The following is a 16,490-nucleotide window of genomic DNA, read 5'->3' as shown; positions in this document are numbered from 1 at the left end:
CCACCCAGGTGCCCCCCCTTTTTTTTACCTTCTATTATGGCAAATGAAACCACGTATAGTAATAATTTAAAACTTCCTGTTAAGGGGCATCTGGGTGGCTCAGTCAGTTAAGCCTCCGACTTCGGCTCAGGTCATGATCTCACAGTTACTGAGTTCGAGCCCCATGTCGGGCCCTCTGCTGACAGCTCAGAGCCTGAGCTGTGTCTGTGTCTCCCCCTCTCTCTGCCCCTCCCCTGCTCATGCTCTGTCTCTCAATAATAAATAAACATTAAAAAAAAAACTTCCTGTTAAATAGACTTACTTGACTTTAAAGAGCAAATTATTCTAAACAATACTCCTAAGGAAATAATATAACATGAAAACTTCAAAAAATTCAGAGAATACACAGGTATGGCAAATCGGTGAAAATAATATATATATGAAGGATTGAGATAAAAAGAAGCGATATTAGATGCAGGCATTGAGAAAGGGAGAAAGGTTAAGAGTTCAAATTAAGATCAGAGTAGAAAAGGTGAAGAAGGAAAAGGATTTATGAAATATTAAGAAGGTTGAATTGACAATACTTCCTTGATCCCCACATCTAGGATAGCACCTGGCATGTGGTAAGAACTCAACAAATATTTTCTATGAAAAGGTAAATAAAACAGGTAAGGAAACAACAAAGAAAAAGTCTAAGATATCTCATAGTTTTCTAGTTTGAATATTTGGGTAGATGGTGATGTTAAAGAAAGTAGAGCAAGAGAAGTAGGACCCAGAAAGATGATAATGAGTTAGCATAGGATGTGAGGAGTTTGAATTTTTCAGTAAAAATCTAGACGGACATGTCTATTAATTTACCAGCAACTCAGGACAAATGTCTTGGGTACACATAGAGATTTGGAAGCTATCAATCTTTAATTCCATGTTCCTTTTTTAAATTAAAAAAAAATTTCTTAATGTTTTTATTATTTTTTTAATTTTTTAAAAGTTTTATTTATTTTTTTGAGAGAGACAGAACATGAGTGGGGAAGGGGCAGAGAGAGAGGGAAACACAGAATCTGAAACAGGCTCCAGGCTCTGAGCTGTCAGCACAGAGCCCAACATGGGGCTCAAACTCAGGGACTCCGAGATCATGACATGAGCTGAAGTCATGCGCTTAACCAACTGAGGCATCCAGGCACGTCTCAATTCCATGTTCTTAAGCATGTCTGTTTTTCCTTCATGAACGAAACAGGAAGAAAAGAAAGAAAAATAGGGATGGTTTAGATAGTGTCTCTATCAGTCAGAATTCTCCAAAGAAACAGAATCAACAAGGTATGGATTTATACAGTAAGAGAGTTATTTTAAGGAATTGGCTCACCTGACTGTGGAGGCTTTGTGAGTCCAAAATCTCATCAAGGAGGCTGGGAGGCTCAAGATTCAGGAAAGAGTTACAGTTCTGGATCAAAGGCAGTCTGCTGGAAAACCAGGAAGAGCTGATGATGTAGGTCCAAAGGCAATCTGTTAGAGGATCCCCTTTGCTCAGGGGAGTGAGCTTTTTGTTCTATTCTAGCTTTCAATTGATTGGATGAAGCAATCTGCTTTGCTCAAAGTCAGTGATTGAAATGTAAATCTCATCCAAAAATGCCTTCACAGAAACATTCCAGAATATTGTTTTGCCAAATATCTGGGCACGGTGGCCCAGCCAAGTTGACACACAAAATTATTACAGTGTATGTGTGTGCATACTCTTGTCTTACTTTATACAAATATATCTTGCATGTAGAGCTCAATGTAGTAGCAAAATTCATAATAGTCATTAGTGGTATGGAAGAAAATCCCCTTAGGAGTGCAATGGCCTTCATTCTTAGTTGTCCTCAGAAAAAGAAGAATGGAACATTTTCTGTGTTCTTGGGACTACTTGAGCTATTACCTGCTGGAGTTGGAAGTAATTCTCCTTCACACTAGACAGAAGGATCAGGATAGAAATACATACAAATTGCCAAAGCCTCTGTATAATGGAGTAGTAAGGATTAATACAGAGAATGTCTTTCCCAAAACAAAACTACAGCCCAATACGTCCCTTTCCATTTCCACTTTACAGCTTGAACAATGGAGCAGAAATTTCACTCCAACAAGTCTTTGGTGCACAATTTTTAGTAATTAAATTATATTTAAGACCAATCTTCTATGTTCTTGATAACGGTCAAACCAGGTTTTATACCAAACTTCATAGTCAATGAAATAAAGCAGAATTGATAGACCTAAAAGAATAAATATCTTCAAATGGCCTTTGTCCTTACCACATACAGACAATTATTGAGCTAGAAAAGCTCTTCCATTAAAAAATGCTTATTAAGAGTGTAGAAGACCTATGAAAACTCATTCTGCAAATGCACATAAAATTTGAAAGTGTTACAGTAACACATTGTAAAACCACTTTAGAAAATACTACAGTTTTCTCAAAATTTATAATCAACTTGGAGATTATAAAAATACTTTATAATCTTGCATTGCTAAAAATAGTCTCCTTAAAGCAGGGCTTCTGTTTCTGGTACATTCCCAATGCAGTCCTCATGAGATCTGATGCATTAAGGCCCTGGATGCTTAGTAAAAACCATGAAGGGAAAATAAATAAAAAACGAAAAAAAAAACCATGAAGGATCATTGGTTCCTCAAATGAGCTTCTGACTAATTCCATCTTACGTAAGATACATTTTCCAATACCTGTAAGTATGGTCAACACTGTTACCCCACACAATGACTTATGACTTCTGTTTTTCCAGTGAAGAATTCTAGTGTTAAGTATAGTCTTTGCATTCCAAAAACAACATGGGCTTTTCAATTAAAAAAAAATGCCTGAAGTTTGTACTGCAATTTGACATATGTCAACATGTCTGAAAATTTTCCCACATTTTAACTCAGTAATACTGTTAAATACTGGTCTAAGAATATATCATGGGTTTCTTAAATATGAGTGAAATCATATGGTATTTGTCTTTCTTTGATGGGCTTATTTCATTTAGCATAATACTCTGTAGCTCCATCCACATAGTTGCAAATGGCAAGATTTCATTCTTTTTTATGACTAATATTCCATTGTGTGTGTGTGCGTGCATGTGTGTGTGTGTGTGTGTGTGTGTGTGTGTAATATATACAGCATATCTTCTTTATACATTCATCTGTCGATGGACATTTGGGCTCTTTCTATAACTTGGCTTTTGTTCACAAAACAATCATCGGGGCGGGGGGAGAATGAAAACCAAGAAAAGGCTCTTAACTATAGAGAACAAACTAAGGGTTACCAGAGGGGAGGTGGGCATGGGTAGGGGCTATATAGGGGATGGGGATAAAGGAGGGCACTTGTGATGAGCACCGGGTGTTGTACGTAAGGGTTGAAACACTAAATTGTACACCTGAAATGAATATTAACTGTATGCTAACTGGAATTTAAATAAAAACTTTCTTTTTAAGTTTACTTATTTATTTTGAGAAAGAGAGTGTGTGCATGCGTGCACAAGCAGGAGAGGGGCAAAGAGAGAGGAGAGAAAATCGCAAGCAGTCTCCACCTTGTCAGTGCTGAGCCCAACCGAGGGCTCCATGTCATGACCACGAGATCATGACCTGAGCTGAAATCAAGAGTTGGACGCTTGACCAACTGAGCCACCCAGTTGTCCCTTAAATAAAAACTTAAAAAATAATATAATGTGGGACTGAGGGAATTTTTATATATAATCATTCCAGCATTATTTATAAAGGTGTTTTTTTCTTTTAGATGTGGATTTGTAATCAAAAGTTAAAGAAAATTTGGCTTATAACTGATCTGAGACAAAAGTAACTAACCAAAACTGGAGGAATAGTTAAAGGAATGATGTATCTATGAGTACAACCATAAAAATTTATGTTCACAAAGACTTCATAATGGAATGTTAAATTACCTAAAAAAGGAATGGAAAATGCATTATACAGTAGTTGTATATAATTATGTAATTTAAATATTTAAAGCCTATTAATAAAAAATAGTCATGAGGGAAAACAGCAAAATAAATTCTGCATCAATTTTCACTTTTTTCTATTTCTAGATATTTTCCACATTGCATCCACTGTACACACATTGCTCTTAAAATGGAGGGAAAATATCATGTTATTAAGGGAGGTGGGGGAAGAAAGAGAACAAGCCCAAGGTTTGGGTGGGGGGAAATTTGAATGAAGCTCAAGTATGCATCGGCCCCCACTCAAGGGCTCAAGTCTGTTGACAGAGAGGATGGCATTCAATATTCCCTGCCAAGTGTTATTCTCAAGTGGAATTTGTACTTGTCCTTTAAGCTCCCTCTGAGCTTGGTATCGAGAAATAATAACGAAAAAGAGGTGTTTTCCTATTGCTCTAACTCTCGCCAGCAAATGCTGTTGCTCTCCCTGAGTCAACCATCTGCAACACAGGTTTCTAATACCTGTAGCCTGTTTTGGGGCAAGGATACACATTTTAGCCAAAGAATTCAAACATGATTATCATTAGTGCTACCCTTCTTATGATATAATCCTGCAGGAGTCCTTTGTCAGGTGCTGGTTAAATATACACCCAGTGGCTGGGGAAAGACTCTTCCCTTGCATCTGGGGTAAACAAAAAGATAAAGATCACTCAGGGTTCTTTGTAAACCACAGGAACCAAACAACCAAAATTGATTGGAAAGTGAGTCCTTTACAGAAGAAAAGCTAATCATGCCTCCTGAAGGATAACAACCAGGATGGCCCTGAATTTTCCATCAGAACCTCTTGAACAATCCCTTTTTTTGAGAACTGCCATCTGAATGACTCAGCTTCCATGTCCAAATTTCAGTCATTTCACTCGTGATTAAAATTCTTGGGGGGAAAATATGAAAGGGCTGCCTGAGACCATGTGCTGATTCCTTTAGCCAGAAGAAAACTCCACCAGATCTCACATAATAGATGGGAGCTATTTCCCAAAGGTAAGATGTATGTTGGGCCTTGCCCTAGATGGTCTAGTTTATATCTGTTTTGGGGAATAACTATAAATAGCTTCATTTTCACTCACCGAAGAGGCCAAGTTTGGATAATAAATTGCATGATCACCCTACACAAAGGAAAAGTAGGGCATTGTTACCAAAGAAGACGAAGCGATGCTGAACAGATGAAAATAGTTACCATTAGAATGAAACTATTAGAAAGAGCTGAAGCAAAATGTTTGCTCCCAATCTCTCAGGTCGGAAGATAAGAATCAGAGTCAAAAGCCCTTATCAGTCTTTTGCTTCTGACTCCACCATAAAATTAACATTCTTATACTCATTGCCTATGTGTTGAATTATTATGACTTTAACCCAATAGTTCCATCTCCTTGTCTTCCTATGTCCTTGCAGCTAAATCCCTACATGTTCAAGTGTTCTATTTTACTGCTGCTTTTTTCGCTTAATTGGTGCCCTCCTGCTTTCCAACATAGAATGCTAACATCCATTCACCCAGCTGGAGGAGGGTCAGGGTGATACCAGATCCAATATTCCCCAAAGCATGTGTAGGATGGTTGCTGTATCCCTGCTGCTGACTAATAATAAGGAGTCAAAAAGCACCTTTTGATTCTGATTTCCTCCGAGAGGCTGTTCTACAAGCATGGGGTCAACTTAAAGGAAAAGGGTTTTTGTTTAATATTTTCTCCTTTCATTAGAGCACTTAAATTACTTTCTTGCAAACTCTGCTTGTTACCTAAATGTACCAGCACTTTTGTTACCTAATTAGCTTTCTTATCAGAATTTCAACCAAAAATAACAAGAAATGTAATAATGATAAGGTATTCTGCCCCCTCAAAAATAGATTTCCTTTCGCGCTTTATCTCTTGGTGCTGTTCTGGCTTGTTTAATTAAAGTATCAGAAATTATTAGACTCAAATTATTTCTTGATCTAGTACTCAAATTCTCCTGAAAAACTGCTTCTTTTGCCTCAGTATTTAAACCTTTATCAGTGTGAGGCAGATGAGTTTCTACATGTATGCAACAGGATTCATGTCATACAATATAAGTTTGGAGGAAAAGCCTAATTAGCCTCTAAATAATTAGACAAACAAATCAGATTTGGCTACGCTGGTCTACCATGAACATTTAAATACTTGTGTCTCCTCTCCCATGCTCCCGGATCATCAAAATGAACAACATTAATGTGCAAAAAGAGTATGAAACTTCAGCGTGGAGTTGTGAAATTCAAAGCAAAGATCTTATTTATTTTTTCATTAGAGGGTTGGGAGTAAAAAAAAATCACCAAGTTCAAAACACTAACAAAAGTTGTATTCAAGGAGGGTAGTCATGCCTGTTACAGACTTTGAAATAACGGATGAAGAAATATCCTTAAATCACCGCACTGAGAAGGAGAAAACTATAAGACATATTGGTTATTTCTCTTCATCATACTCTGGGAAAAAAATTCGGGTTAGAATCTGTTTGTTTCTGGTGGAGCTGTGTGAGAGGTTCATTTTCTTTGAAGTCGTCTGCAATATGATCCCCTTTTGCACTGTCAAGCTTGGCTACCTCAATTACCAGGCAGCCATTTTGAACTTGTGTTTTATTGGAACTTCAATACTTACCCCTGTGTTTGTGGGATGGCTTGCTGATGTCCGTCTAAGAAGAAACAAACTGGTATATGTTTGCTTATGTCTACATTTTCTAGGTGAGTGTCCTCTTCTGACTGGATTGTTTTGCAACTTAATTGAATAGCTTTTTGGTAGAGTTTTCACTTTCTATTATCCTTATCTTGCTGTTAGCCTAAAATGTGATAAATGAAGAGTATTGTTTCAATTTATACTATTCTTTGTATTATTTGAGGGATGCTAGTAAACATCTGTGCGTATGTGTGAGTGTGGATGTGTGGATGCTTTGATACCTATATCGTTGCACTGATTATCTTTTATAATAATTACCTCTTTATGTGTCTGTCTTCTGTGCTTCAAATGCGCTCCTTTCCCCCTTCCTGCCCCAAGCCCAAATTCGTGACAAATTCTATGTGAAACCTGAAGTTCACTTGCTTCACAACTACAATGAAATGTGCTAAGAAGGGTTTTGAAGTTCACGTAGAATAATTGAGGATGTTTTCATCAAAAGGTGGTTTTTAATTAGCCATATAGTAATTAAGATTGCATATGCAGGCATGATTTCTATATTATGAACTATGGCTATATGCTAAACAAATGAATGAATTCAAGCACTACACTGTGCTTCTTTATATAGAGAAAAATAAATAATCTACACAAGTTTGGGAGTCAAGAGATTGTGACAAATGTTGGGGAGATATCAAGATTGTTTGATACGGTATAGAGAATAAGTTGATGAACAGTCTGGAACTTGGGGCTGAAAGTTATGTTGTTCTTCTGGACAACAGAGTCACTGAAAATATAATTAAAACAGTTGGGAAATGTTTTTCTTCAATAAAAAGGATAGACAACCACAGTGACAGGTTTTATACAGAGAGACCAGAACACCTCAGAGGACAGTCTAGGAGAAGTGTCAATCCAGGAGAGAACATGGAAAAAAACATTAAAACTTGGCTACTAAATAAGAGAACAAATATGATGGAAAAACAAACATTAACTCCAAGTTTCTGAGCTGAGGAACTTAGGAAGGTAGTATGCAATTCACCATTACTGAGAAGTGTAGCAGAAATGCAGGTTTGGGGGAACAGGGGAGGAGATAAATGAGGAAGGGGTAGATATCAGGTATCCAACATATCACCCAATTTCCAGCAGGTGATCAATTACCTTCACCATTCATCCAATAGAGTGTGATTTAAACATAACTTCTTCACTTCTCCAGTTTTGTTAAATAAAAACAAAGCCACTGCATGGCAAATATTCAGTCAACATTCAATAAACATTCCTCAGTGACCACTTTGTGCCAGGCATTGTCCCAGGATCTGGGAATGCAACAGAGGAGGAATGCAGTCTCTTCTCTGTTGGAGTTGACTTTCCAAAGAAAGAGAAATGTAAACAAGCAAATGACATTATGCCAGGTGCTCAGTATTGTTATGATGAAAAATATGGCTCAGTAAGGGGACAGGGGAGACTAAACAGTGACATGGTTACTATTCTGTATCTGGGAATGTTTTCTGATAAGGAGACATTTAGGCAAGCATCTGAATGGTTTCTCTTCTGAATTTGGTAAGAGACCACACCCATAGATTTTGGTAACTTCTTATTTAACATGGTAATTCCTATCAGTCTAAATTCTTGTGTAAGCCATCAGACTAGGACTGAAGTCCCAATTTTAGATTTTGACCAACAAAAGACCTACGTCAACTCCATAACCATTCATTTTCTTACTAAAAGCTATTTCCTCGGCCCCCACTCACAGCTGCCATCAAATTCCAACCAGTCACTGAATATCAGAGGTTCTATCAAAAATGTGTCTTTTATTTCCAATGTTAAACATTAGCTCAAAACTGTAGATTGCTTTTTCTTGATCATTACAATGGCCTACTTACTGGTCTATCAGTATGACTCCAATCCATATACCTTTCTACTAACAACATTGACTTCCTCAGCCAATAAATCTATATATTGGCTGTATTATCTAAAAAAACAAAATCCAACTTAGTACAAAAGAACCTTTACAATCTGTCCCAAATTTACCTCTCCAGGCTTTTGTGTCAATGTGTGACCTCAACCATGCTGAACTTCTTGTCTACTACCCTTCTTTAAAAATTTTACATATGCTTTTTTGTATGTCTGAAATTTTCAACCTTCCTTTATGTTTCTGCCCCATATCCAAGACTTGAAAAATCCTGTCCTTCCTTCAAGACCCATGTTGTTCACTTCTCTGTGCTCACCCATACTCTAATCAAACCTCTATAATTTCATTTAGCACATTATAATATAATTTCCACCTGTATGTCTGTCTTCTCTGATGGACTCATTAGCTTCTGGAGAGGAAATCCAGTGGGGCCCCACGACCTAGCAGAGGAGATACCACATCTTGGTGTTTTACAAAGACCTGTGAAGTATGTGTGCTGATTATGTAGTGCACAATAGCACACATCAAAGAGGAGACTTTCTATCATATGTGTAATAGACTTGTATTTTTATTACATCAATTTTACCACAGATAAAAATAAAGTTTTGATACAATGAAATCAACATATTACATTTTCTCAAAAGATGGAAGCAAAGCATCTTTCTAATGTACACAAAGGTAAAAGTGTTTTGTCTTTAGGGACGCCTGGGTGGCTCAGTTGGCTAAGCATCCAACTCTTGATTTCAGTTCAGGCGATGATTTCATGCTTTGTGAGCTTGAGCCCCGGGTCAGGCTCTGCACTGACAGCATAGGATTCTCTCTCTCCTTTCTCTCTGCCCCTCCCCTGCTTGTGAGTGCTCTCTCGCTCTCTCTCTCTCTCAAAATAAGTAAACAAATGTATATTTTTAAAAGTGTTTGTCTTTAAATATATAGTTGCTGCAAGAAGTAACTTCTCTGCCCATCCCCTTTGGGTGCCCTTAGCCTAGCCAGGCCTCACATCACCCTTCCAGAGACAAGTGGACTGAGTGGCAGAGAAAAAGCAGTTGGTATCACATCTGGCCAAACTTGACAGGAAACATCTCAACCTCAGTAATCTAAAGGGCCCATTCTCATGATAAATCAATTTGTTACCAAGCAGCTATTGAGTGCATTTTTCTTCACATTATAAAAGCCATTGTAAGAGGGAGATAAAATATTAGACCTAAGTTTTGCCTTTAGGAGCTTATAGTCTAATTGAGAAAATTAACCACACAAAACCACCATGTAAAAATTTATACCAAAAATACGAAAGCCAAATTAATCTAAAAAATGGAAGACAAAAGTAACAGGGAGAAGCATTTTTCACTAATCAAATTGATAAGTAAATGAATAAATAAATAAGATGATTTGACCACTTACAAAAAGAGGCAGATAACATCACGGTTACTCTGTAACATTGGGCAAGTCACTTAACCTCACTAAATCTGATCTATTTTTTTTGAAAAATTGGAATAAGAGAAAATCTACCTCTGACATCACAAAGCTTTTCCAGGATGAAACAATATAATACATATAATTGCTTTGCAGAATTTAAAGAGCTTAGCAAAAGTATGAAATTTCTATCAAACAAGGAAAGTGCTCAAGTGTGGTCCCTGAGAGATGGAAGTGAGAAGGCTTGACTGGCCCCCAGCCCTGTCACTTCCTGTCTTTCCCTCCTCTAGGCTTGCACTGCTTCACCCACCTCACCTTCTTACCTCTCTGTGTGTGCCGAGATGGCTCTGCCCAGCTGCCTAAGGGCATTAAAAGGATAAAGAGAGTAGAAAAGGAAAAAAGACTCTGTTCTTCTTACAATTCTGATAATGTTCTCCTTAAAACATTTTCTTTAGCAGGCTTTTGACATGTCTGAGATCTTCGAGTTTTCTATCACTCTAGTGACCGAGAACAAATAACCCTTACTAACAGTGGTTGGCTCTGGGGCGTGAGATTACAGCCATCTCTAGCTTCTCATATGACATATTTCCAAATTCTGTTAAAATGGACATGATTTGCTTATACATCTGAGAGAAAAGATACGTCAAATTTGAGAGGGGAAAGAACTAGGCCTCTGGATTCATTAAAAGACATATTGAAGGGAGTTTTCACATTTAGAAAAATCATGCTATCTCCAGAATCGCAGTGACTAACAAATATTTTGATAAGACAATCACATAATGATGCTACTTTCAGAGTTAAAGCCTTATTTATAACATGGTCTGGTGATTCAGTTGGTCTGTGCCATATTTTTTCTCCTTTTTTCTCTCTCTACAGGCACTGTTTTATTATCTGTGGTTGCTTTTCCCTTGGAAGATTTCTATATAGGCACACACCATATGATTAACAATATACCAACAAAGGAGCAGAACAGGCTGTTTTACATGGCACTATTGTTCATCTGCCTTGGCACAGGAGCAATGCGAGCCATCATTTGTCCCCCGGATGCTTATAGCCTTCAGGAGTATGGATCCCAGAAACAAATGTCTTTTTTTAACTGGTAAGTAGCACTGGCTAGAAGAGAAACAAGGTTTATGATGTTCCTCTCCCTCCTGGGATTTCTCATTGTTTGCTCTCTGGTACCCTGTTGATGGTAGTAATTCAGTTTTGTCATTGACTGGGTTGGGTAAGTGAGGACGTGACAATGCCTGTGACAATGATTCAGCCAGGCACTATGGGAGCCTATGAGTCAGGTACAGACCACCACAGCTTACCAGCATCTTCCTGAAATGCAATGATAAATTAATCTTCCAAATAAACAAGTGGCTTATCATATTAAATACAAGGTGGCTTTGGAGCCAAACAGGCCTGGGTAGAAGTCTCAACTCTACTTAACACAAGCTATCTGACCTTGGTCAAGTCATTTATTCGTTATAAGTTTCAGTTTAATCATTTATGGAGGGTTATAATGATACCTCTTCTTGGGTTTTTATTAGAGGTAATAATGTGTGCATTGTGGGCAGAGAACCTGGCACATCATAGGTGGTCAATAAATGGTAGCTGTTGTTAGTTATGTCTACACTGTAGCAGACTAATGTGGCAGAGGTTATAAATGCACAGGTTAGTGCAGAGAAGATAAAAAGTATTTTACAATTTGTTGAATTGCAGTTTACAATTTTTGTATTTTACAAATTGTAAATTTTTTAAATGTGTTGAACACAATTTGAATACAATTTGTTGAATTATATTTTACAACTTGTTGAAACATCAACCAGTACCTCTGTCTTGCATCCACTTCACCCCTAACACCTAAAAGAGTTTGGATTCCATGAAAATCTAACTACTTTCTGTAAATCTTTTTCTCTTTCAGTGAGTTCTTACACAGCTTTATGTGGTTTTAGAATCAATTTTTGTTATCGAATACAGATTCAAAAAAATAAAATTTGGATCTTAAGGTAGAGCATTTCAGCGTTTACTAGCAAATTTTGTTGTTATTATTACTCATCAGTGGAATATCAAGTAGATCTGAGATACATTCTTTTGTTCTCCTGTTTCTGTGAAATGATTTGCCAACATTTTTTCTAAATATTCTGTCTTTCCATCAATGTTAGCAAGGGGAAAAAGCAATGTACAGATAGAATCAGACAAAACATTTAAAGAAAATTCATATTAAAATCATTAAATGAAAAAATTTAGAATCAATAATCTAGGTATATACAACCATGTAACTATCCAAGGCAGTTTCTTCCTTCCTTCCTCCCTCTCTTTCTCTCCCTCCTTTCTTTCTCTCTTTCTCCTCCCTCCTTTCCTCCTTCCCTCCCTCTTTCTTTCTTTCTTTCTTTCTTTCTTTCTTTCTTCCCAGTTATATTAATATTACAAAGCACTCAGGCCTGTTTTGGATTCAGTCCAAACGTCAGAAAAAAATGCAGTTTTACCAAGGGTGGAAGGGACTCTTTACTTCCTTATAGCAAATTCTGCCTCCTTGACCTGCCCAAAGGAGAAAGAAAAATCCTTCTTTTTTATTCTATTCGGAGGTTTTAATCCTTAATTAGCAACATCATTTTGATTAAATAAGACTCTGGAGGATTAAGACTGGAGAGCAATCAGTTGTTCTGAAAGATAGCTCTGGAGAATTTATTGTACTGTGGTCTTAGTCATTCAGAGTTGTGTTTAATCAAAGTGACATTTCTCAGTGTTGATTACAAAGGAGACATTATATGAATGAAATATTTCCTTTGGGAAAGGGGGGGACTCCCAATGGGTTTGTACTTTAGGCCTTTAAAAGGGGGATGGGGAGCAGGGTGAAAATGAATTTCTGCAGCCGGGAGGAGCAAGGCCAAATTTAGGATGAACACATTTCAATTTGGCTTCTTATTATTTCCTAATTTCACTAAAATCTCTAATAGAAAGAATCATGCAGAATCTTTAAAACCTAAAGTTAAAGCACCTAGAAATGTGCATGAGGAATCAAGGTGTTACTCTTTCATGTTATAAAGGACCCCCCTGGAAGGTAAGCTTCTTGAAGGCTGAATCTGGTTGTTTCAGTTTTTTGGTTTTAAGTTCCTAAAACCAAGCTACGGGAAAACTAGGAGCAACTGCTTTTTGTAATTCATAGAAAAGAATGTTAACTCTATTGCTGTATATACTGCGGGGGCTGGTGGCAAGATGGACAGGGATCCAACTGGGCAGCCGGCAAACTGATGGGATCCTGGCTCTGTCAGAGGAGTTTTATGCTTTTCAGCGGGTCCCTTAACCTCTCAGAGCACCAGTCCCTCATCCACAAAATGGGGTTACCTTGGAGGGCTGTTTTATAGCTTATTTGATAGAAAGTACCCTAGCACATCACAGGTATTCAAATTAGGGTAGCTGTTACTATAATTAAATGACGAGTAAGTCCTCAGCTAAAATCGTTGTCTAAATTCTGGGTAAGAGGGAACCTGTTTAGGAGGAGGCCATCTTTAAATGGGCAGCACATTAATTTAAAATCTATTTCTCCAAGTCAAAAGTGTGTCGAGAAATTACAAGCTTGGTTAATATAATGAATTTCAGTAGTATCTTTAAAAACCAGCATACCACTTGAATCTGTAACCACTTGAAGGCTGCATCCAGTTCTATTTTCAGCACAGATGTCAGATGTTCCTAGTTACAGGACCTTTAATGAGACGTGTCATTGCATCTATACCACCTAAAGCTTCCCAATGATCATGTTAAATAGTATAGACTGGAAGTCTCGAGCACTGAAAGCCCCACTTCCGAGTGGAGCTGCCAAGTGTAGGTGAGAAAACCACTCCCAGCCAACATCACCATCTGGTACTGGATCTTCCTCAACTATGTACCTTATTGAAAGAATATAGCTAAACTCCCTGAAATCAAGAGGCATACTAATCTGCCAACATTCTTGTGCTGTTATCTAGATTAGAACCTGGCTCTTCCAGCATTTTCCAAAATCTGAGGTGTGCAATTAAGAGTTACCACACTGGAGATCATCTAGGTAAATACACCTGTGCAGAATCTTTTCTGGAAGCAAAAAGAAAGGTGGATAATTAAGTCTGTCTATAACCATAATTTTAAATTCTACTGCAATTAACTTCAAATCTTGCTTCCACATTTCTCTAGTTACTTCACCTGATAATTTGCATCCTATCTGCATATCATAGTCTGTTGCTAACCAGTTACCAGAGTGAATTATACATGATTTGAAAGTCCAAATAGAATATTGGTGGAGTTCTTCAAAAAGTCTAGAGACTGACTTACTCCATCCCAGAAATTTTGAATATCTAGTACTCAAATTGATTCTATATAATATTTGTTTCCCACTAAAATATTCTGATGTTAATACTTACTTGAATTTAATAACTTTTATCTTAGGGAAACACCAGAGGTAAAAATTTGTTATCCCACGGAATGTTTTTTCGGAAGCTGTTTAATATTTACTTGAGTGTTGTTTGAAAGCAGCGATTCTCAATCCTAGATGTACATAAAAGTCACCTGAGGAATCTTAAAAATACTGATTCCTGGGGCGCCTGGGTGGCTCAATTGGTTAAGTCTCTGACGTTAGCCTAGGTCATGATCTCACCGTTACCAGTTTGAGCCCCACATTGGGTTCTGTGCTATCAGCTCAGAGCCTGGAGTCTGTGTCTCCCTCTCTCTCTGCCCCTCTCCCACTCATACTCTGTCTCTCTCTCTCTCTCTCTCTCTCTCTCTCTCTCTCTCAAAAATAAACTTAAAAAAAAAGAAATACTGATTCCTGGGCCTTGACATCAAAGGTTACAAATATATTGGTTTGAGGTGAGACTGAGAGACCAGAATTTTTTTTTTTTTAAGCTGCCTAAGTAGTCAGGTTTAAGAACAACTGCTCTCAAGCAATTGCCTACTTTTAAGAATCACTTAAGGGCTTTATTTAAAAATGTTTTCCAGACCCCACCCACAACCACTTAGATCAGAATTTCCTGAAAGCATCGCTAGGGAATGTACACATTTATCAAGTGCTTCGGAATTGTGAAAACAATTCCAGAAGTTTGAGGGAAAGGAATTCCAATGTGGTCTAGGGATACCTTGCAAAGATATGAAACTAAACATTGAGCACACACACTGGATGCCACGCGGCTTTGGAAAGTTTTGATGATTCATAGCAATTTTTCACCACACCTAAAAATCTATCTGAGTGAGAAAATCCACATGATCCTTGAGAAGAGGAACAAAATATGAATCTACTGAATTCTGCAGTAGTAAAATCATAATTTATGAAGTACATTTCAGCCATCAAAATCAAAGCAGTTTGTGGAATAACTGTATTAATATTCAAAATATCATGTGAGTTACATACTGAGAAATAGCCTGTAAATAGCTTTAAGAGAATCACTGGGTGCCTGGATGGCTCAGTTGGTTAGGCATCCAGCTTTGGATCAAGTCATGATCTCACAGTTCTCCTGTGTTTGAGCCCTGCATCAGGCTTCACGCTGACGGAGTGGAGCCTGCTTGGGATTCTCTCTCTGACCCTTCCCTGCACACTTGCATGCTCTCTCTCTCAAAATAAATAAATAAAGTTTTTAAAAAATATACAAAAGAAATCTTCCAAACTTCTATTTGCACGGGTCCTACTCAAGTTTAACAAATGCTACCCACCTACTCTTATAACAATAGGCACAGCCTTTATCTTTGCCAAAGTTGTAAGCTTTCAGGAAATACACTCAGAATTCCTCTCCAACATACAATTGTGGAAACCAAAGAATATTGAGGAAAAGAAAGATAAATTTCTTACATGACTTACTGCTCCTGCTTTCTCTTAAAGCCTGAGTGGTCGCATTTAAAATTAGTAGGTACATGACTAGGGACTTATTTCCATCAGTAAATATGCGATAGTCTAAAGTTTTTAAGGAAATAAGAAAATGATACACAGGAGCAACTGTGAATGAGAGTAAGTTAAAAGAAAGAGAGGCAGGGAGAGAAAGAGTGAAATATTCTCCTAAATTTCTTATTTAAAAATATACCTTTTACTTTAATCATACTATCTCTTCACCAAAATCAATATCTTCCTTTATTAAATTTCCTCTTCTTTAACTGCAGCGTTGAAAAAAAAGTATGGATAAACAATAAGACCTGTAAAAATTCCATTTGATCCTTCTTTCCCCAAATTCATGGCTACCAGAGTGTTCTCTGAAGTACTTCAATGGGCCAATGTTTCTACTAAAAGAAGCAAACTTTGACAACAGCCATCCACCAGGGTTTCAGTGCCCAAGTGTTTCCTTGACGCTTCTGAACAGTTCAATTCTATCCCATTGAAGAGCCACCAATCCCCTGGTGAATTATCTCAATATTGTTCAGTACAGAATAAAATGTTCTCCCTGAACTCCGTAAATTGTCCACTACCACCATGAACACCTGAAAGCTTTCCTCCCCTCTTGGTATATTCTCAGGTTAAGAAAAACCATTTCAAACCATTTCCCCTAAAATCACTTACAATAACTCTGAAGTAGGTGAAACTTGGTCCGTCTAAGACATGACAAAATATTCGAGCGACTCTAATAATGATTACTAAATAAGGTAAGGCAAATATTTAAAAGAAATAATCTCCAAAGG

General features: G+C 37.4%; 1 protein-coding gene across 1 annotated transcript in view; it reads left to right on the top strand.

Moving 5' to 3' along the window:
- Positions 1 to 6,266: 6,266 nt before the first annotated feature.
- The window catches only part of SLC15A5 (solute carrier family 15 member 5), an 84,480-nt gene continuing 74,256 nt past the window's right edge, over positions 6,267 to 16,490 (top strand). The window contains exons 1-2 of the mRNA XM_047065543.1: positions 6,267 to 6,627; positions 10,749 to 10,971. Coding sequence (XP_046921499.1) covers positions 6,267 to 6,627; positions 10,749 to 10,971 — 584 coding nt within the window. The remainder of the gene's footprint in view (positions 6,628 to 10,748; positions 10,972 to 16,490) is intronic.

Source organism: Lynx rufus, unplaced genomic scaffold (genome assembly GCF_022079265.1).
Source record: "Lynx rufus isolate CCGP_SWC_20201006 ecotype Redwood Valley unplaced genomic scaffold, mLynRuf1.p SCAF_7, whole genome shotgun sequence".
Lineage (NCBI taxonomy): Eukaryota > Metazoa > Chordata > Mammalia > Carnivora > Felidae > Lynx > Lynx rufus.
Note: the sequence above shows the minus strand (reverse complement) of the source record. Positions and strands in the feature narration are given on the sequence as shown.